This window comes from Ylistrum balloti, unplaced genomic scaffold, assembly GCF_031769215.1.
Source record: "Ylistrum balloti isolate Yb309-2 unplaced genomic scaffold, AGI_CSIRO_Ybal_v1 Utg370452, whole genome shotgun sequence".
NCBI classification, from domain to species: domain Eukaryota; kingdom Metazoa; phylum Mollusca; class Bivalvia; order Pectinida; family Pectinidae; genus Ylistrum; species Ylistrum balloti.
The window spans coordinates 563192-584440 of NW_026782300.1; the positions used below are offsets into that span (position 1 = coordinate 563192).

General features: G+C 34.9%; 2 protein-coding genes across 3 annotated transcripts; one reads left to right on the forward strand and one right to left on the reverse strand.

The window, feature by feature from the left end:
• Window positions 1-295: 295 nt before the first annotated feature.
• Window positions 296-7633, reverse strand: LOC132555104 (uncharacterized protein DDB_G0284127-like). Of its 2 annotated transcripts, none has more exons than XM_060219446.1 (6): window positions 7485-7633; window positions 5401-6103; window positions 4035-4261; window positions 2751-2834; window positions 2096-2172; window positions 296-1244 (listed from the first exon to the last, which is right to left on the reverse strand). In XM_060219446.1, exons 2-6 carry the CDS (start codon window positions 5978-5980, stop codon window positions 1184-1186), a joined length of 1029 nt encoding a protein of 342 aa, XP_060075429.1. In that variant the 5' UTR covers window positions 5981-6103; window positions 7485-7633; the 3' UTR covers window positions 296-1183. The 2 variants fall into 2 exon arrangements, with proteins under 2 accessions (XP_060075429.1, XP_060075430.1); XM_060219447.1 differs by having other exon boundaries at window positions 7272-7633.
• A 117-nt stretch (window positions 7634-7750) lies between these two features.
• LOC132555111 (polynucleotide 5'-hydroxyl-kinase NOL9-like) lies at window positions 7751-18844 on the forward strand. Its single transcript, XM_060219455.1, has 13 exons — window positions 7751-7828; window positions 8521-8735; window positions 9704-10200; window positions 10807-10894; window positions 11489-11586; window positions 12379-12412; window positions 13751-13887; window positions 14267-14415; window positions 14988-15058; window positions 15414-15627; window positions 16439-16508; window positions 16665-16795; window positions 18112-18844. Exons 2-13 carry the CDS (start codon window positions 8539-8541, stop codon window positions 18238-18240), a joined length of 1815 nt encoding a protein of 604 aa, XP_060075438.1. The 5' UTR covers window positions 7751-7828; window positions 8521-8538; the 3' UTR covers window positions 18241-18844.
• Window positions 18845-21249: the final 2405 nt, after the last annotated feature.

Consider the following 21249-nt stretch of genomic DNA (forward strand, 5'->3'; position numbering starts at 1 on the left):
AGCTTTAATGCTGCCAGTATCTTTAATTTTCTTAGGGGATTTATTGTCATTCATTTTGTTGGTGCTCTTTATCCATGAATACATTTACATTGTATGTCCACAAACAATTAAAATAAGTATAGGTAGATTTATTGAGCAATATTTATCCACAATATCAAGTGTCCACGAAATAGTAACTTTTGGAAAAATCGATAAATTGAGCTGCACTAAAATATATGATTTTACTGTAATGTTTCTGGAGGAAAGGGATCATCAATATTTAATGGGGGCATAGAGGAGTAAAGAAACAATCCAGTACTTGTAACTTGTAAATTTATTGAACATCATCATTACAAAATCATTACAAAGAGCTTGATAATATATTCTGACATTGTATTAAACATTTCAGCTTTTAAGCACTTCTTTTAACAGGAAAACACAAATAAATATAACATGACAATATGTATGTATGACTGTTCATTTGTAACATCACAAGATATCTACTCTTTTGCTTACATATATATTGATGTCATTTGTTTAGAAAAGTTTTGGTGCAAATTACATATGGCAGATATAGTTATATGTATCAAGAAGAAAAAATGTATTGATTATATTTTCTGAAAAACCGATATGAATGCAAATTTTGAATGAAAGATTATGAGGGAGTTTTAAGCTGGGCAGGAAATGCTGTGTACAGTTATATTCATATTAAATTATACAGCATTAATAGATAAGAATTTTTAAGAGCTCATGCACAGTTGGTATGAAAGAATATTCCAACACTGGTGGTCATTGATCTTATAGAATACTCCATCACTGGAGGACATAAGGACTGATAAATTATTCATTATAGGACATTTGAGCTGATAGAAGTCTTATGATTACTAGTTAGAGCTTGTGAATGTTCTTAACTGATGGGAAATCAATTTCAATTATGAAAAGAGAAAATTTATTTATTGTTACATATGATTTACAAGGTAAGCAAAATACCTAGTCACATGACATAGAAAATGGAAAATTGACATATGACTACAAGACAATACATATTTTCATTATGGAGTACAACGTAATAATAAATGTAGATATTGCACAGATTAGGTGGGCAATTCATGGTCTGAATTCACCACAGGATACTGCAGCAAACAAGTCACTGTTCTCTACAGTTTGACAAGGTGCCAGTAGTTTGCTACTGCTATTAGTGATGTCAAGACGTGTTGTCTGTTAGCTGGGACTCAAACCTGTCCAGTAGCCTCTTGATTTCCTTACTGGTGCAGTGGTCAAGGTAGTAACAGTTTAGTTTCACACTTTATATACTTCATATGGAAATTTTTCATGTAAGTACGTGGTATAGTTAGAATAGACTTTTTTGATCTTTTTAATGTTTGATTATTTTCAACAATATGAACTTACAAAGCATCTGTACATTTAGGAAAGGTGATACCATGATAAACACATTTGTTACAGAATTGTATTAAAGGGAAGAGATATCAATAATGTTGGAACACCAAGAAACTAAGAGTAAACAGACATTACCTTCAACTAAACAGCATTTACATAATGTACATATTGCAGAAATAGAGCATACATACGTACGCAAAAATAATTTCACTGCAAGATTAATCCTTCACTAGATGGTTAAGTCTTTTACATCAGACAGATACAGCACATCCTCAGTAAATATACACTGCACTGCATATAATTCTGAATTTTTTAGATGCCCGAGAAACCCAAACCTATCTGATCGACGAGCTAATGTAAATGTTAAACTCTCTAGAGTCTCTGCCTTCCTGGAAATGGAAGCTTTATATTGTGTCATTCAAACTTCACATATATGTACTAGAGCTACAGGTGAAGCTGGTGAAGCCGAAAATACAGGTCACTGACCTATAATTCATAATGACATACAGCTAACCAAGAAGATGTATCCATGTAAGAATACATTTGTTGCACATTTCACTTCCAAGGAATGAAGTTATACAGAAATACAAAGTCTTTCCAAACTGTTATGCATGGATAGACTAACAAATGGAAACAGCTGTACAACAGAGGCATAAATATGAAATATCACATTCTTAGTTTATTACTGTTTCACTATAAAAAGTAGTTTAAAGGATACATTTGGTCCCCTAGTCTGTATACAGGCCCCATGTTGTTATTTAGCTCCTCACACTTTGCCATCAGAGCATACATTGCCTGAAAGAAATATAAAGATATGAAATTAGGCAAATACAAATCTGTCTCCAGTAAATATTGATAAACAATATTCATTCCTATATCTATACATGTATGAAACCTTCTGTCAGTTCTATACCAACAGTAAGTGTTTCAAATTGAAGGAAACACTGTAGAGTGAATTCTACCAGATTATCTCCCTTCTTATAACACAGCCATCTTTCAAACATGATTTCTTAATTCTTCCAAATAGAATTACCAAGTAATCACAAATCTTTTTCCTGGATCATTTCAATGTCACTATAGAAACAAACAGACATTGTATCATAATGAATTGCCATAAAAAAAAAAAAAAATTGTTCAAATAATGCTGCTGTTCACTATCATTGACTAAGAAGCTTGTCTCAGACTATAAATAAATGGAGTATCTGCTGCTTTTTTTCAGTATGATTTTCGAAAAATTATATTTCATTGTCTTTAATTAGCCCCTTTGACTCTGAGTCAGAGGTTAAGTGTTGATTCCTAGGGGTCATTGCAGGATACATACATGTAATGTTTTGCTCTGTAAACAGTGTAAATTTGTATATATAGTCATTTACCTTAATACTGCTATCCACAGAATCACAGGTAACATCAACAGAAGTTTTATAGGCATCCAGACATCCTACGGTTATGGCAGACATCTTTATAAACAGAAACAAATATTCCACTAAAAATTAGGTATAAAATAGACATGAAACAAAAGACTCAGGTGTTCAGCTTATGGTAATTATAATTGTAAATGACATGATGTGGGAAAATGTTTTTGCTCATTTGGTAACATGGTAATTGTTTAATGATTATGAAGACTATAAATCAAATATTGATAAACATTGATTGAACACACTTGAATAAGAGCACAACCACAAGTTCCTATTACTAAATGATCATTTTAGCCCAATTTTTTGTAATTTAAACTTATACCCTACAAAGGTTAATGCCTCTTTATAGCATTTTATAAATGATTGTTATAGACCAGACCTTGAATTTTACCCTAAGGTAAATTAGACTTGTAAGTCCCTACAAACCTTATGTTGGTTGGACCTGTAACCCCACTACCCAAGCTACCTTAATAAGTAAGCTCAGAAGTTGATCTCTAGGCTGTAACTGTATTAAACTGCTACCTTATGTAAGAAAACAGGAGGCACATGGGTGTTAACAGTCATCTGACTACAAAAACTTTCAGCAGGGAGAAGGGTTACTTTTTCTACTTTGCATGAAATCTTACTAAGAAGCAGTTTTCCATGATGCAGATGGTAGTTTTGATGAGGAGTAGGAAAGTGTAACAAGTGTAACCTATTTTTTGACAGTAAAGTTGGAGATCAATTCAACTGGTGAAACTTGGGAAGAAGTTTGAAATAGGTGTTACACAGGAAAACCATGATTGCACAATCATGTTACACAATGGCCTCCCTGGCTGCTGTATCGAAGTTTTGACAAGGTTGAAAAATGACAACACTTTGTTGGCTACCTTTCCTTGACATTCCCACCAATTTTTAGCTCAATGGCACCAGTGGAACTGGAGAAGAAATTTGAAATATGTTGTTCAAAATGGTGGCCATCTTGGATTTCAGACATACCCAAAAAATAACAACACTTGGTCAGGACCATCTCAGGATTAATTCTTGCATGTTTGAGCTCAATCCCACCAGTGAAACTTTAGAAGAAGTTTGAAATGTCAAAAGTTTATGCACGGCGGACGACAACAGATGAAGCATGATGGCTTTAGGTCATTACAACACTTTGGGTCAGATGATCTAAAAACTGAGGTTCACCTATGACCTGTAACCCCCTACCTTATGTAAGTTAGACCTGAGGTTGAACTCCGACCTGTAACCCCTTACCTTATGTAAGTTAGACCTGAGGTTGCCCATCATGAGGTCCACACTATCAGCTACTCGTCGGGCATGTGCCTCCAACTCCAGGATTGCACTGGCATCAATGGGAGGAATGTCATCAGGACTTTGCTGCATGAGACTACTTGTGGCCATGGCAGATGAAGAACTTGACATGCTGTTAACACTAGATATGCTTCGAAGACTGGAGGTTCTGCTGCTCAAACCACTGGAATCTACAATTCATCAAAACATTCAGTTACTTCCATAATTTTTCCTGGCTATATGTTAAGAAAACGAAATTTTATGTTTTGTTCATCACTTAGTTGCCAAAATTTAAGGTCATTTTTCACCTGACTCGGTTTCACTGAATCTATTTTTCGAAACACATCAGATGGTCAAAACCATTTTTCCCCCATTGCTTATGGATATTTGGATGTGATCCACAACATATTATTATTACAGTCTTAACGGCCGGTCAACACATAAAAGGTCATTTGGACCATCAACCGGTGAAACACACAGCGATCCAAAAAGAAAAAAGAAAAATATCAAACAAAGTGAAAGGTAAAAGACAAATGCTAAAAACCTTAAATGGTGATATTATTACAAAAGATTAAAATGGAAAGTCATAGTTTATAATATAGACCAACATCTTTCGGATAACCTAGGATTTTATAAATGAAAGCAGTTTCAAAAAGGGTCTTTAGACTTGTAACATTATGAAAAAAAAAAAATTATGAAGTAGACAGAAGGTCCAATAAAAAATGTTTAACGGTGAATGGCTCATCACATCCTATGCACTGAGGATTATCTTTGCCTTTCAACATATATAAATCTGTGAAGTATGTGTGACGGGCAAGGACATATTGATATATTGATTACATTCTTCCTGTTTGATAACAGTCTGATAAATGGTTTAAAATCAGTAAAATGAAGTTTGATAAAAAGAGGTGGTAGTGATAAAGCTGTCTTTGCTGCACAATATGCATTTTCATCACCTGGTATTCCCAGGAACCCAGCAAAATGCAATACGAAAGTTAAAGGCAAGTTCATGATATAGTATTAATGTATTATGAATGAAAATATTTTCAATATTTCTATTGCTAAGACTTTCTAGCACAGAAAAAGAGTCAGAATAGATAATAGCTCTCGTTACTTTGTTTGAATATATTCAAGGGCAAGGTAGATAAATCAACAATATATGCATATTCGTTTCAAATGATGTTCAACTAAAATCAAAGTTGCTGTACATGCGACTCTGACCACAAGATTAAAGATAGTGTGTAATGAACTCAATACACACCATCATTGATCATGTGTCTGGGTCATAGTGACCTCATTTGGATCTAATGTCAAGGTTGTAAATACTGACCTGTTTTGGTTAAAGGGCTACTCCTTCTGATTTTCTCCTGTAAATCATCAACTATAAACTCAATCATTTCTCCTTTTCTTACTATGGTTCCATGTGGCATACTCTTTGACAGCATTGTCTCCTCAATATTTTCAAATTCGGGATCTTTTTTCACTGGAATTTCTTCTGTAGTACTGGCTGACCTACAACTCCTCCACTCTGTAATTACATTGGTACCGTTGTTGATGTAGGAGGCCAATTGATTTTGTCCGTCACTTTTACTTCTCTTTCGTTCATACTGCTGTAGTGGTTTGGGTAGACACAAGCTATCAGGTCGGGCAATATTAGACTCGGAGTCGCCAGATTGTTTGTCAGTCTGCTCGCCACTATCACACAGCTCAAGAGTGCTGACACTTTCACTGTTACTCACTCCCTCTACAGTTACATCAGAACTTGTACTGTATCGGTGTTCCCGTCGCTTTCCCTCCACTCCTTCACAAGCACCCTCAGTGAGTACTGTATCACAAGAGAGTGAGTCAACAGAACTTGTTTGATTGGGGCTTTCTCCCTGATCCTTGTTATTGGTGAGAATGTCTTCCATTGTACTGTAATCACAGTCTGTAAATCAGTCGTGTTATCAGTACTACTTTTCTGCAACTTCAGTCTTTATTTCTTTTGTCAATGTCTTCATTTCCATACAGATTTTGCAGTTCTAACATCTTATCTGTTTAAGATAAACAATAAAAAGTCATGCTTTCTCAAATAGTTGTTCTTATATCTGCTGTACAACAAGTCAGAAATCATGTTTTCGATACCTTCATTGTCATCTTCATTTGCAGCAGGCTGGTACTGAACAGAGAATTTAAATATTTTTTAAAACAAAATGTTGGTTTAAGTTATTTACACTGTAATATCACCCTACACTGTATACCTCTTTTAGCTTGAAATATGAAGAAAATAATATAAAATGCTGGGTAACTTTTTCATTTGATACATTTAATCTTTATGATAAATCACTTTAATTTGTGTTTAGTATGATGAGTGTAATTTGGTATGATGCGCAAATATCACCGCAGAACATTGCTTTGGGAGTTAATGGAGAGTTCAAAAACCTTGATATCTCATGTATGTACTGTGCAAGACTTTAATGAATGTTGTGTTTCGATGATTAAGTATTTGCTGTTTTCATTCATGACAGGCATATTAACTGATATTTTATGGTTTTGAAATTATTAAGTAGATTGCACGACAATCTGAGACAGAGAACAGCACCCCACATCCATTCACATCGATGTTTTCGGATGGACATGCAATTTAAGTTAATTTGTTCAACAGAATTACAATCTGCAGCCATACTTACCAGGGCTCTCAATCTGCCAGATTTGGGGCCGAATACCCCAATGCAAAATAGTATCTTTTTTCCCAATTTAGACCCCAAGTTTCCCAATTATAAGGAAAACGCCACTATTTTTCCCAACTCTAAGGGTCCCGGGCCCCAGTCCCAAAATGGGGTGTGAGAGCCCTGTTTACTTATACCAAATTACACACTCATACCACACACATTGGACATCCTGAATATACAATGTCAAGACAGAATGTAATTTATGAATTTAAGACAAATTGTTGACAAATTCTATTATCTGTTTAACTGTACCAAACAACCAATACTCAATAAAAGATGGAAGTGTCCACAAATTATCATGAAAGACCAAATACTTAAATTTCATACATTATTTAACCATGTAAACACTACATGATTTGATATTATTAGCTAAATTGATTACCAATATTAATGCGATTAATTAATACACACACAAAAAAGTTTCCATCCTGCCCAACCATGTACTATTATTGTCACCCATTTGTATATATGTATTATATATTATATATACCTTATGTATGATAATCACTAAAAAATATGGCCTGGTGGAGCAATGGTAGACGAGATTAGATAACAACCGCGAGATAACTCCAGGGCTCAGTGTAAAAACACAAACGCTAACAACAAATTGGCATAGTTTTCGTTTCCCAGTCCGAACAGCCATATAGCCAGACTTCAAACCCTACTGGTATATTGTGTATACTCTACAGTAGAGGACGCTTACCGCTCGCGAATGACTTTCCGTCAGTTGAAGACAATATGTAAGTATAGGAATATTTCAACCATCTTTCAAATATTTTGTCACAATTTCAAAGCTGAATGTGTGATATGGAAAGAATAATTTAAAATTTTTGTTAAATGTCAACATCGGACGGCCATTGTACAATTTCAGTTCTATGTCACTTACACGCTCGACGTTACAACGCCTTTCAGTAGAAACGTTCAACTGATAACGATTGAAAACAGTAAACCGAACCGGACCCAGGCATGGGTCGACCACGAGGAACTGTGGTATGTCGTATAACAAGATGAGTATTTAGGAAATGGCTGATTAGTTTCAACACAGCAGTGAGTATTTGAGATATTTCTGTCTGATATTACTTTTTAGTGAACGACACCTTAAATGATGACACTGGCGTTTGTGACTGGATGTTACTAAAACGGTGAACGGGAACACGCTAGTGAGCTTAGAATCAAATTATAAGACAGTTTAGATTTGTATAATTTTAATGCTGCGGAGAAAAAAAAGAAAACGTTTACTTTTCTTTATATGTATATTAAAAAGATTAACATATATGAGTTAACCAAAGCTTGACATGTAAGCTTAGATCAATCGTAAAGTATAGGTATCTTGAATAATCCACCGATTACCAAAATAAGCGCAGTGCCATATTGCTTCAAAAAGAATCATTTGACATGTATCTAGCAATATACACTGAACATGCATAAATATGAATTATGCCCTGTGTGTGATTAAACATAGTCTTAGCTCAATGTTTCATACACTGCTGTAAGGGAGATAACTCTAACAAAACATCACAATATTCTTAGTCTTTATATCTAATTTTCTATCTCTTTATGTGAAATTGTATTAAGATTTTTGGATTATTACGATGTATAGGCATATGCCAGTCAACATTTTTCATTCATCAGTGTTCAATTCTATAATTCTTTTAGCCACTAGTAACGTTTTCACATCCTTTTATAACAAATACAATGTTCTGCTTGTATTTTCAAAATATTGCTTTCAAATTAAACAGTGATATAAGTGCAGTGAAATGGATAAATACACAAGACCAATATCAAAGACAATAGGTCAAACTGCATCATCATCAAAAGACATCGATGTGGAGGTGATAGAAATGGTTGAAGATGATTGTGTAATAGATGAAACACAAGTAAGGAGCACCCCCAAGAAGCGTCCTCAAGATAAAAAAGCAAAACCCAATGTTCATCTTAAAGAAAAAGACAAGATGTAAGTAAAAAATTATTGAAAGTCATGTCACTACAAACATTTTGGAAACCTGGATTATTGTCAAAGCGGTAAGTGTCTGCTCGTTAGGAGAGTGGATAGCAAGTGTTAGCTAATCAAGTGAGTGGGAATCAAGTGCTAGCTTATCAAGGAAGTGGGATTCAAGTGTAGGCCCACAAGGGAATTGGATTCATGTTTTAGTTCACCAAAGGTATAGGAATCCAAAAGGAAAGCAAGTGCTGCCTCACTGATGGAGTGGGAATCAAGTTTTAGCTTACCAAGCAGTATTTTATTTTACTCAGATATTTGAGTCCTAGGCTCATGATTTTCCTGTGGGAATCACTCGAGACCCACTATATCTCTTTGTAATTGGACGTATCATAATTTTAGAAACAGTATTCTAGACTCACTTGAACAATTCCTGCAAAATTTGCTGCCAAGGGAATTAGATTGAAATGTTGACTCACAAGGGAGAAGGATTGAAGTATTAGTTTACCAAAGGATTGGGAATCAATTGTTAAATGACCAAGGGAGTGGGAAGCAAGTTTCAGCTTGCCAAGGGAATGGGAAGCAGGTAATAGCTCACTGAGGGAAATAGAGGTGTAGTGTCAGCTTGTTTAGAAAACAGGGATGAGGTCAAGTGTTGGATCGCATAGGCCTGTGTACTTAGGGTAAGTGCATTAGCTTTGGATAACTAAAGGAATGATGTTTAATTGTCTTATATACAAAATAACAGGTGTAATTGTCAGCTGATCATGTTAATAATGGGATGATTTCCAAGGTAAGAGAGATAAGTATTAATAAGGTTAATAATGAGAACAGGGTGAAGTGTGAGATAACCAATGTAATGTATATGTCATCTTACCAGGGAAACAGAAGTTATTACTATTGCTACTAAAGCTGTAACTGAGATAAATCATGTATTAGTCCAGGACTTGTAATGTTTAAATATAATTAATCATGTATTTCAGGTTGGTTGATGTCAAGGACGGACAACTGTTGATACTAGAGAATGGACAGGAATTGTCTGTCATTGGTCTGTGTACAATGTCAGTTCTGTGTGGCTCTGTTAGTGTGTTCGGCTATCATTGTGACGCCAGCAAACCATCAGTTGAACTTATTTCCACCGTAAGCACTAGTCTGTTGAAAATAATATGTGGAGGAGTGGAAACTGGTTCAGACACTATACATTCTGTTTACACAGATTCTAAACTTGAGCAGAATGTTATAGATAGACTACCAAGCAGAGATGTGGCTGTGGTGAAACTAAGTAAATTAGAAGCTCTTCATATAGACTTTATTATCAGTCTCAGAAAATGCATGGCAAATCAACTTTTTGGAGGGATTGAGGATGGCCCCCATGGGAGGTTTTCCATAGAACCAGAAGAGAGTAAGACAATTCCCAGATTCAATTTTGTTGAAGACCACAACTTTGTTCTGGACAAATGGAAGGAACAATTATCTGCAGGTAAATGTTATACATCAGTCAATCCTGGTCAGCTTTTTCATCAAAGGAGCCATTTACTGGTTTCTAATAAAATTTGTTACGGTTTTGGGAGGGGTATTTCAAAGTGTTTTTTACTGTTTTGGGAATAGAGCCAATATTTGTGTTCAATTTTGGAAGAAAGATCAACAAAATCACAATTTATCAGAAACTTGGATAGTGTTGTCCTAGTATACAACTTATGGCACTATTTTTTGACAATTTGTTGGCTAACATTCTTGTGGAAATTTGGATGTTTGTATTGGGAAAGAAAACATATGAAATTTTTTCCATTGTATCAATATTCCACCTAAAATCATGCCAAAATAATGCCTTTGGGTTATTAAATTAAGGATCTTTTATTTTATGTTTGCATTCAAATAAGTATATTTCAATTCAATTTGGTTTAGTGATCAAATTTTGAATTGGGCTACAAAATACATGAAGTACTAGTACATGAGTATTCTTATTGCATGACTTATTTTCCTTTTTTTTTCAGATATTGAGATTAATTTGAAATAATAAATTATGTTGATGTAAGTTATGTTGATGTACACATTTACGTTGATTTTTTTTTACCGAACATTGCAGACAGTTCTTCTGTAATAATCACATGTGGTGACCAAGGTCAAGGAAAGTCAACTCTGACTCAGTTTATACTCAACTCAACACTAAATGAGTAAGTTGAGCGATACTTAATCATTTGACATAACAAGACACTAACTTCATAGATGAAATGTAAAGTTAATTACCATTTAATATCCTGTGATTAATGCAGGCCTGCTGGGCCTGTTGTATTAATTGATCAATGATAATATATCTAAAAGGCTGTAAATATCACTAATGTTACTGTATTGATGGTAACATGATCCCATACTTGGTACAATGCTTTTAGATGAGCATTGACACACTTGGTCTTATGATTCTTTTATGTTTCTTTGTAAGTGACTACAAGAACTTCAGAAGGGATTTCACCTTTATCTAATGTTACATTATCCTTTGATGGTTGATCCAATATTCAGTAGTAAGGGTTGGGATCTTTGCCCCTGTATGTTACCACAATTTGTTAAGCTTCAGTACATCTTATATCTTTCATACACACTTATTCCTAACATATACTGCATGGATTGTAGATCTCACCAATACATATTTTGTATTACACACCCCTAAATTCAGTTTAGCAAAAAGGCATAACAAAATTAGAGTTTATTATTAATTGGTAAATAACAGTGAACAGTAATTTGTAATGTAAAGTATTTTTTTATTTTGACAGTATAGAGAAAGTGTGTTTTTTAGACTGTGACCCTGGACAGACGGAGTTTAATCCTCCTGGCAGTGTGTGTTTACATACTATTAATAGTCCTGCCTTAGGTATGTAAGAATTACCTTATTTAAGTTTGCTGCCCCAAATACATCAGTATGCCATAAATTAGATTATCATCTACTCAAGTTGTAAGTTGTTAATGGAACTACTGCTTTCTTAACTTAAATAGATGAATCTTATTAAACAGAAAACTGTAAAATCATATATTTTTATGGGGCTTATTTTTTGTGACTTACCAAAAAATTACTATTTGTGGACACTTGATTTCATGGATAAATATAGCTCAATCAATCTACTTATACTTACTTGAAATATTCATGGATATATGAATTTCCGGATTAAGAGTACCTACATTATCAGTGGCATTAATTTCCCCAAATTATGTCTTTACTGTGAATTACATATATGGGTGGACTTAGTTGAGTGGAGATCAATATCAGTGACACTTGCTTACAAAAACTTCTTGCTTATGATTCCAATATACATGTAGTTCAAGATGGAAAATATTAACAAAACTTTTTTTATTGTCACTCTCACTCCCTCTATAGATATGCCTCAGTGGATAGCAAAAAATAAAAATCAGTTGTCTTTTCTCTCCACTTTAGTTTGTATACATTGCTGTATACTTCAGTTTCATTTTCACTTTTTAAAATTAATTCATGATCACAGATTGTTGCTGGCTCTGACAATTAAAATTACAATTTTTTTTTCTTATTATATAAAATAGAATGTAAGAGATTTGCAATTTTCACTGTACATTCTAACGTAACTGTTGATTGCAGATTCTGATCATCAGTACTGTGTATCCATAATTTACTGAAGTGTTTTGTCTTCATCAGGGCCGTCGTTCAGTCGCCAGAGGGAACCAACAGTGTAAGCATTAATATGATACTATGAAACTTGTTATGTATTCAATTTCTACCTCCAGTACAATTTTTCTGCATATTGCTACATCAGTATCTATTTTGTCCTCCACACTTACTGACTAAGGTGTGTTAAGTTGAGTTCCTTATTGAAAATATCAATTCTGTGAAATCCATTTCAGGTCTTCATATCAATGGTCTTGGTCAGTACTTCTATAAATAGAAAATTTGATTTTCTCACACTTTGGTATCAGATAATGATTGGAATTGGTTGGAAAATCAAAATTGATCATGGGTTAAGAGAAACTTTTAGATTACGTAATCAGTTGATTACCCATTTACCTTACTTTGCTGTTTCATCCACTTTGTATAGATTGAAACTGAGATGTACTATGGGATCATCTCTTTTCAAAATTCCCTTTTTCTTATAGTCAATATGCTTATTTCTAAGACACTCTAAACCTTCCTCAAAATTGGTTATTCCTTTTTGAGTCATCTGACACAAAGCTATAGCCGCCGTGCTTCATCTGTTATTAAGCGTTGTGCGGAAAATGTTTCTTTAAAATCCTACTGCTCTTTCCTTCCTGGATGGATTTCAGATTTGGTCTGATGCATCATTTGGTGAGGGTTATAATTTCTTATATTCAGAATTTTGATGTGATATGTGAGGGACGGGGCCCCAAAGGGGGAGGTGCTGAAATTAGATTAGTCTCCTCTTTTCTGCATAGGTGGATTTCAACAAGTTTTGGCCTTATTCATCAGTTAGGGAAGGCAATTATTTCTTAAATTCAGAAACTTGATTCGACCCCAAAGGACTTGGGAGCAGGGCCCAAAAAGAGGAATTAAACAATATTTTGCTTCAAAAGTTACTCCTTTTTAACGACTTGGTAGATTTCAACCAAATTTGCCCTGAAACATCAGGGAATGGCAGCGATATCAAACATTAATGAAGTGATCCTGAGATTGTCTTGACCAAATCTTATTTTTCACTTTGGTCCAAAATCCAAGATAGAACAAATAGTCTGAAGTTCACACCGATGAGAAAAATATTTGTAATTTGTAACCAAAGTGACCATTTTGTAGCATGATTATGCAACTGTTTTTCATGAACAGAGCCTACCGTTTATAAGTTTCTGATACTTTGAATGAATTTTCGAAATTTGAATTAATCGGATTTGTCAGATCACCATTACCAAGTTCTCTGATTTGTCCATCCATCCATAGTATGTCAGATGACAGTTGAGGGTCATGGCCCTCTTGTTCTATTTGATAGTTGTTAACATTTAAATAAAAACTGGCTGACTTCTAGTATCAGCAAATCTTACATTTAGTACTTGTTTTTCAACAGCTGGTGTTTTAATGGATGTACAAGCCCAGGTATAAACCCACACTTATACATCCAATGTATAAATCACTGTTTCCATGCCTACAAACAGATGAAGCCACGCCCCCCTCTCATAATCAACACAATGGGCTGGATGACAGGTAAATGTAATGATACAGCAATTTTTGATATTTGCAATAAACATTGGTGGGCCTATGATCAGACATGAACTTGTTGCCAGATAAATTATATGAGGCTCCTTCCTTTGGAAAATATTTGAAATTGCTATTCTTAATCTTGGTTCATTATGCTTGTTCTCAGTCTTCATTCGATTTCATAGCATTTGATTGGCCTTCCACATTATTTTCAATTAGATAGTGACCGGATATTTCAAATATACCCTGACCCAAAATAACACCAGCTGATCATGGGGCAATAAACCAGCAAATAAATAAACATATATTAGTCTTTGTTTTACTGTTTTGTCTACTTCAATGAGGATGAAAGTCACAGCTCATACCCTGGGTTTTTTTATTGCAGGCCTTGGCCTAAGTTTACTGGCTGAAATTCTGAGAATTGTTCAACCTGACCTGATGGTACAGATTGACCCTAAACATTCAGAAGGAGATGTTCTACCCTTAACTCCCTCCAATATGGCTGAAATCCCAGGCTTGTCAAATCGTGGCACAGTAAGTATATATAAGTATATATTTATACTTACATTAAACTCTCTTCCTGATTGCAATATGAACGGTGAGGTCAGCTGTTTCATGTTAACATAGAGAATGCCATCACTTTTTAGTTCTCATCAGATGGTAAACTGCTCAAACTGCCCATCATCCGTAGTCCTTCCACAAATTATTTTTTGACTTTGTCATCACTTTGACATGGTAGTCACAGCTGCCATTTTGTAATAATGTTGCTGAATAATGACTTTAATGTAAACATCTGTTTCAAATTTCATTTCAAGTTTCATCATTGGAATTCAGCTTGGTCTGGGCCAAGTGTGGTATGTTTTTGGTCTCTTGTTTGAAAATATCACATAGTGTGTGTATGGTGACTTTATTCCTTAACTACTTCACCTCATTGACATTAAGGTCTTGATATGATTACATTGACTTTATATGATTGGGAAATGATAAGTCTGTTTTATGTACGAGTGATCCTCACTTGTGCTGAAGATGAAGTATCTGGTTTGTCAGGATCTATTGACATTCAACAGGCATTTACTTTATAAGTGTATGATTTTTCTTCACTGCAGATTAAAGAGACCATTTCTCAGAAGGATTATGGTTTGATCATAATTAAGTCTGTGGTGGACAAACAGTCCAGGTAAATATTTTGTTCCTCGTACTTGTGATCAAAGTCTGTCACCGACTTTTTTTGTGCTGTACCCTTTAGTCAGGTCAATATTGAACCTCTTAAAGTGGACAATATTTTATCATTTTATGAACCAGAACTATCCCAAATTTTGATATATTGATCAATGCTATACTAGATTTATACTGAATACTGAATATTTTACTCTGCACTATGACTTGTACAATTCAGAATAATTGGTTTGTGTCTTATTTTTATCATTAAAATTATTATGCATGTTATTTTTTTCTAACTTACTAAAAAGGAAAAAGAAAGATTTGTTTTATCGGGAAATTATTTTTTAACAAATTCAAATTTAATGTTGCAGAGGTCAAAATAAACGTCGTCAATTCAGGGAATTTGCGATGATGAGTTATTTTGCAATGGGCTTACCAGAGGGAATTCTGGCAGCTAAACCCTACATTGTGTCCTGGTCCAGAATAGCCATCCATGTTTGCCATGAAACAGTTCCATCCTCTCAAATACTAGAGGCCATCAATGCATGTGTTGTAGCTCTCTGTTGTCTGGACTCTAGATATCCGGTAAACTTCTTTTAAATATTATCTATTAGCATTGTGAAGTGTTATGAGAAGAAAATTTATTGTTTGTGTCACTGATCTTCTGTTTGGCATGTTCGTATCTTGTTTAGTAGTATATTTATTACAGCATAGCCAGTTATGTTTGAAGGAATGATATTTTCCCTATTTTATGGTTCATTCCTGTGATAGCAAAAAATTTAATTGGTGAAATGAGACGTGAAAAAAATGTCATTTTACATCCAGACCATGAAATTTTGATTTGTTGATATATCATTTAATCATTTTGAAAGGATATTGTGAATATTTCAACCTGCTACCAGCTACAAGGTGTTTCATGTGAAATATCTAGAAAAAAGTAACTATTGTGATAAGTGAATGCAACTTTTAGGTGAAATGACTTGTTTGTGATATGCAATTACCATAATGCTAGTTTAGCATTAAAAAATATCATTGGTAGGCAGCTGTCACTATACATATTAAATATGTACCTGAAGGGTTGAATCCCCATAGATTTCATTCTGTGGATATGCAGAAGCTGTGGATGATTATGATTTCAGAGAAACATGTCCTCACACAGGTGGGCTCTGATTCTGCAATCTTTGTTCTAACACTCTAACATCAAACAAATGTATATATCATCATAAAACAAGTCCTCACTGCAGAGGGACCCATTCACAGGAGTGGGAAATAACTCTTGTCTGGTCATCCACGTGGATGGATTTAAGCGCCAGGCCAGGACTTTACTGTTAGGTCAGTTGCAGTTCACTGGTTAATTAATCTGAGATTCTTATCAGTTTCTTTTGTTGTTTCCTAGCTAATCAAGGAAGGAGAGGATTGTCCATGGTTTGTCAAGAAGACTCCGGCTTGTGACTGTGTGGGATATGGTAAGACCACAGAAAATTAAGACTTATATGTTTATATTTATGTAGTTATATAATGTAGCTACATTGTCATGTCGATTTGTCACAAAACTCAAGTAAATACCCTCTTTTTCGGAAACTGCTTTATTGATTTTATAATAAAGATTTTTTCTATGGCAGGTTTTGTACGAGGGATAGACAGAGAAAAAAAATGTTTGTACATAGTGACTCCAGTTGCACTATCCAAACTTGAATCTGTCAATTTGTTGATGCGAGGTGATGTGAATCTGTCAGAAGAGCTCTTTCTTGAGGTAAGTGTCAACAAGGTAAAACAGCAGCTCAGTTAAGTTGTTTTAGGACTCTCAATTATACACATGATCACTCACTACAAAGTCATTCACCTCCAAATCAATGTCACTCATTATATTGGAATACAAAGTATACTCTTTGAAGCCTCAAGCAAGAAGCATTAAACATGGTACCTCACTAAATCACCACAAGGTCATTACTATGATGAAAGATCGCTCATTCAAACAGCACAAGGTCACTTGCTAAAATGTCTAACAAGGTCACTCACTAAAGCAACCACACAGAGTCACTAAAACATTAAACAAAGTAACTCTCTAAAATGTCTACTAAGGTCTTTTGCTGAAATGTCAAATAAGATCTTTCACAAAAATATTAAATTCTCTGAACAGAACTTTAAACAAAGTCACTCACCAAATTATCAAACAAGGTCAATAAAACAATAAACAAGGCCACTCACTAAAACATCAAACAGGTAAGGTATGACATTAACATTCTAGTAGATGATTGGTTTACGCATGGCACTCAATTCAGTTGTTAAACTATTTTTGACTTCTTATTTACACATTTACTTAACCATTGAACGTCTGTCAGATTGCATTTATTGTCAATATGAATGCAATCTGGGTGACAGATACATAGAATGACGTCAATTAGGGACTCCGATGAAACACATGCTACGGTTTGTGAGGAAACTGCTTGTGGGGATCTCGAAACTGTCGCTGCATGATCGGTAACTGGGGATCGCGAAACTCTCGCTGTGTGATCGGTAACTGGAAGTGTCAGGGTAGACAACGATGCACTGAGTGACTTTTTCTGTGTTGTCGAAACTGTGCGGTTATAGGACCGAAGCGAACTTTCAGATTTATGGGAGCTCATGAACATGAGGTGTCTAGCCTGAAATCCTTGATCATTCAAGTATTGTATCGCTGTAGCCCTAAGGCAATGTGGTGTGTAGCGTTTGTCGATGGAGGAAGCACGACAGATATCAGTGAGGAAATTCGCGAATGTTCGCTTCGACAAACCTTTATCGGTAAACCAGATATCGTTAGGCGACGGTGAGGAGACAGCGCTTTTTCGATACTGATTAAAAAGACTTGTCGCGTTTTGACTGGTTTTTTCTAACAGCAGTTTCAACATTTTCACAGAAAAAATATTAATGCGCACTCTCTGAACTGCATTTACAATACTGTGAATGCAGTCCAGATTAATATAGACATAAAGGGTGACCACAGAGCAAAATGTAAATATATGATGATATTAGTTTAAATAAGACTTCAAGTTCATTGATCTCTGCTTCATTTTTGGTTTGTTTTGACAGTCTTTCACAGGAGTTGTGCCATATGTTGATGATACTGCAACTGCTACAGGAGCCAGTTCTCTCAGACAGCGAAAACGATTGCCTAGGAAAACCCGGGCTAAAGTAACAAACAGACAGGATGTATGGTGATTAAAGTTAAGTTGTACACAGCAGTGCTGGTAATCAAGGTCCTATACAGTGCTGACAGAGACATGATACCTTGTTATTAGAATTGGCTGTATACATCAATACTGAGATAGACTGCAGGGTTTTCCATAAGAGCAGGTCGCCGGCCAATTTGGCTGGCTTCTTTGATCATTTGGCCGCCTACACCAATCCAGTTCCATAATAATATTCCATACATGACTACATGTACACAGCAGGCCACCCCCACCTCGCCGCGTTGCAGCTCGGGTCAGCTTGCTTCACCAGCCACCTACTTTCACTACACAGCCTACTACTAACAAAATTATGGAAAACCCTGAGACTGGATATCTCATGATTAGAGTCAGCTGTATATAGCAGTGTGAGACAAGGACAATTCATCTCATGACCAAGGTCTACTCTAGGCAGCAGTGCTGGAATGGCAAATAGGTGATAACAAAAGTAGGCTACATACAACAGAGAAACACAATGCAGCAGTGTTTACAGCACATGTATGGGTTTGGACAATGTAATAATGAATTTTAGACTTTTAGACATTTGATTTATGGTTTTGAAGTTTTTATATTTTAACTTTTAAAATACAGATGTGATATGGTATTTGAAAATATATTGAGATAAAAGTGACATTGATTTGTTTTATGTGTTTAGAAAATTAATGACATCATCCATCCTTGTTAAGGATTTCGTCAATGCTCCATATGGCGATTTTGGGTATCGTCTTGCACTCCCAATTCTTGCTACAGTATCTTGTTAGGGTTTGTCATAAAACTGCTCATATCAGGCTTTGGCATAATGAACAAGAGATCCACAAGGAATCTTTGCATTTTGCTCATTGAAAATTGGATCTTTTCTCTTCTTTCCTCTTCTCTGTTTTTGCTCTTAATGACAAGACATTTCAACATTCCTTTGCAGAAATTGCGATGATAATCTTTACCTGCCTGGAAGCCATTTTGTTTGCTTTCAATCAGTCCCAAAATCAAATGCACACAAGGAGAGACCAAAGGGAACATATCTATGAAATTTGAGAGATGTCTCTTTAGTACTTAAGGAATCAGGGAAAACAATTTTTACAAGGGTGAATTCCAAGATGGCTGCCAGTCGGCCATTTTGTTTTTGTGATCAGTCCCAAACTCAAACAGGCACAACTAGGGACCAAGAGGAACCTATACATCTATAAACACATAAATCTATACAGTTCTTTTGAAGAAATAGTGATAACAAACTTTATTGAAAATATCTAAGATGGCTGCATGATCAGTCCAAAATTAAATGGGCACATCTAGGGACAGAGGGAAACATACACAGGAAATTTGAGATATCCATCCAGTACTTCTCAATGAATAGCAATAATAAATTTTCAATGTCAAAATTCAAGATGGCCACCTGTCAGCTATTTTGTTTTTTTTGATCAGTTCCAAAATCAAACAGGCACAGAAAGGGACCAAGGGAAACCTATACATCAGCAATTTTATTTTTCTGATCAGTCCCAAAATTAAATGGGCACAACAGGGAACAGAGGGAAACCTACACAGGAAATTTGAGAGAGATCCATCCAGTACTTCTCAAGAAATAACGATAACAAACTTTCAAGGTCAAAATTCAAGATGGCTGTCTGTCAGCCATTTTGTTTTTCGGGTCAGACCCAAAATTGAAGAGGCACAACTAAGGACCAAATGGAGCCTACATATACAGTTTGAGAAAGAGCTAATCAGCACTTCTCAAGAAATAACGATAACAAATGTTGTTTATGGACGGACCACAGATGCAAGGCAATTTGAATTGCCCACCATCTGATAATGGCCGGCTTAAAAGCCATAGACTTCTGATACTTAAGTAAAATATCATTACCAAATCTCACTCAGTATACTTGACTGAGTATCTAGTGGATTGTGTTGACTGGGGGAAATTTCTTTGATAAAAAGGATAGAGAAGGCAATAAATGAAAAACAAAATTTCCTTTTCAGTTGAGTAATCACAGGAAAAGTTTGCCAGTAGCTGTCACAAGAATAAAACCATATCAAGATATATTTCTACAGAACAGAAGAGATGACACAAATTTATGTTAAAATTTTTTCTTTAATTATAAATTACATATCATGCACTATAAAATATCAATCCAATTAAAGGACTCCATCACTGCAAGTAAATGACTATTAACATTTAAGGACCTACTGTAACTTTGGTACCAGTATATACCAGGTACACATCATACATTTAATTTTATAATCTTTTTTGTACTTTATATTTCACAGAAGTTGTTAAAAAATCAATTGATGGAAAGACTCACAAAATAGAAATTTATGCTAAATTGATAAGCTATTCAGGTAATAAATCAGAATTTGTCATAGCTATACATTTTATGTTTTAACAAACATAGATAATCACACAACCCAGGGCTGCATTTAATATTTAAAATAGAAAATGGTAACACAGATCAGAAATGAAAGTATTGGACAGAAAACTCAGAATCTGTTCATTTTCACTAGGTATATTCCAGACAAGATGTGTTTTTATTTGATATATTTCCTCCGCTACCTGTATCACTCTCATATTTTAAAACATGGGTGGTTTGTGTTTCTAAGGAAGCTGAGATCTGTCTTGGTACTTTGAGATTCAATAAAAAAATAATGTCGCTATTTCAGTAAGCAAATTTAGACATATGTATACATATACTTGTAAGTTGATGGACCAGTTGTCCAATGAGGTTTTGAATGAAAGATTTATGTCAGCAGATCTTATATGTAAGAAATTTCAGTAAACTACGAGTAAATACTGTTGTCAAAAGGACAAAAACACACTGTACAGTATAGTAATTAAACCACCAGTCAAACCTGCCTCAAAGGCCACCTGTATATAACAAATACCTGCCTACAAAGGAAACCTGTATAAAACAAATATCTGGTTGCAGGTCCAAATGCAATAAAACTCATAGTACATGTATGTTAACCTCTGTTTAAGGATCATCTGTCTAAAAAATGTGTTTCTACGCTCCAG

What these genes read in the sequence shown, in the direction of transcription:
- LOC132555111 (XM_060219455.1), top strand. Translation starts at nt 8,539, where the DNA reads ATGGATAAATACACAAGACCAATATCAAAGACAATAGGTCAAACTGCA. An exon ending in CTTAAAGAAAAAGACAAGAT is followed by an intron (nt 8,736 to 9,703) that starts GTAAGTAAAAAA and finishes CATGTATTTCAG; the next exon opens with GTTGGTTGATGTCAAGGACG. An exon ending in GTCTGGACTCTAGATATCCG is followed by an intron (nt 15,628 to 16,438) that starts GTAAACTTCTTT and finishes GTTGTTTCCTAG; the next exon opens with CTAATCAAGGAAGGAGAGGA.
- LOC132555104 (XM_060219446.1), bottom strand. Translation starts at nt 5,980, where the DNA reads ATGGAAGACATTCTCACCAATAACAAGGATCAGGGAGAAAGCCCCAAT. An exon ending in TAGCCCTTTAACCAAAACAG is followed by an intron (nt 4,262 to 5,400) that starts GTCAGTATTTAC and finishes GATGAATTGTAG; the next exon opens with ATTCCAGTGGTTTGAGCAGC. An exon ending in CTGTGGATAGCAGTATTAAG is followed by an intron (nt 2,173 to 2,750) that starts GTAAATGACTAT and finishes TATTTCTTTCAG; the next exon opens with GCAATGTATGCTCTGATGGC.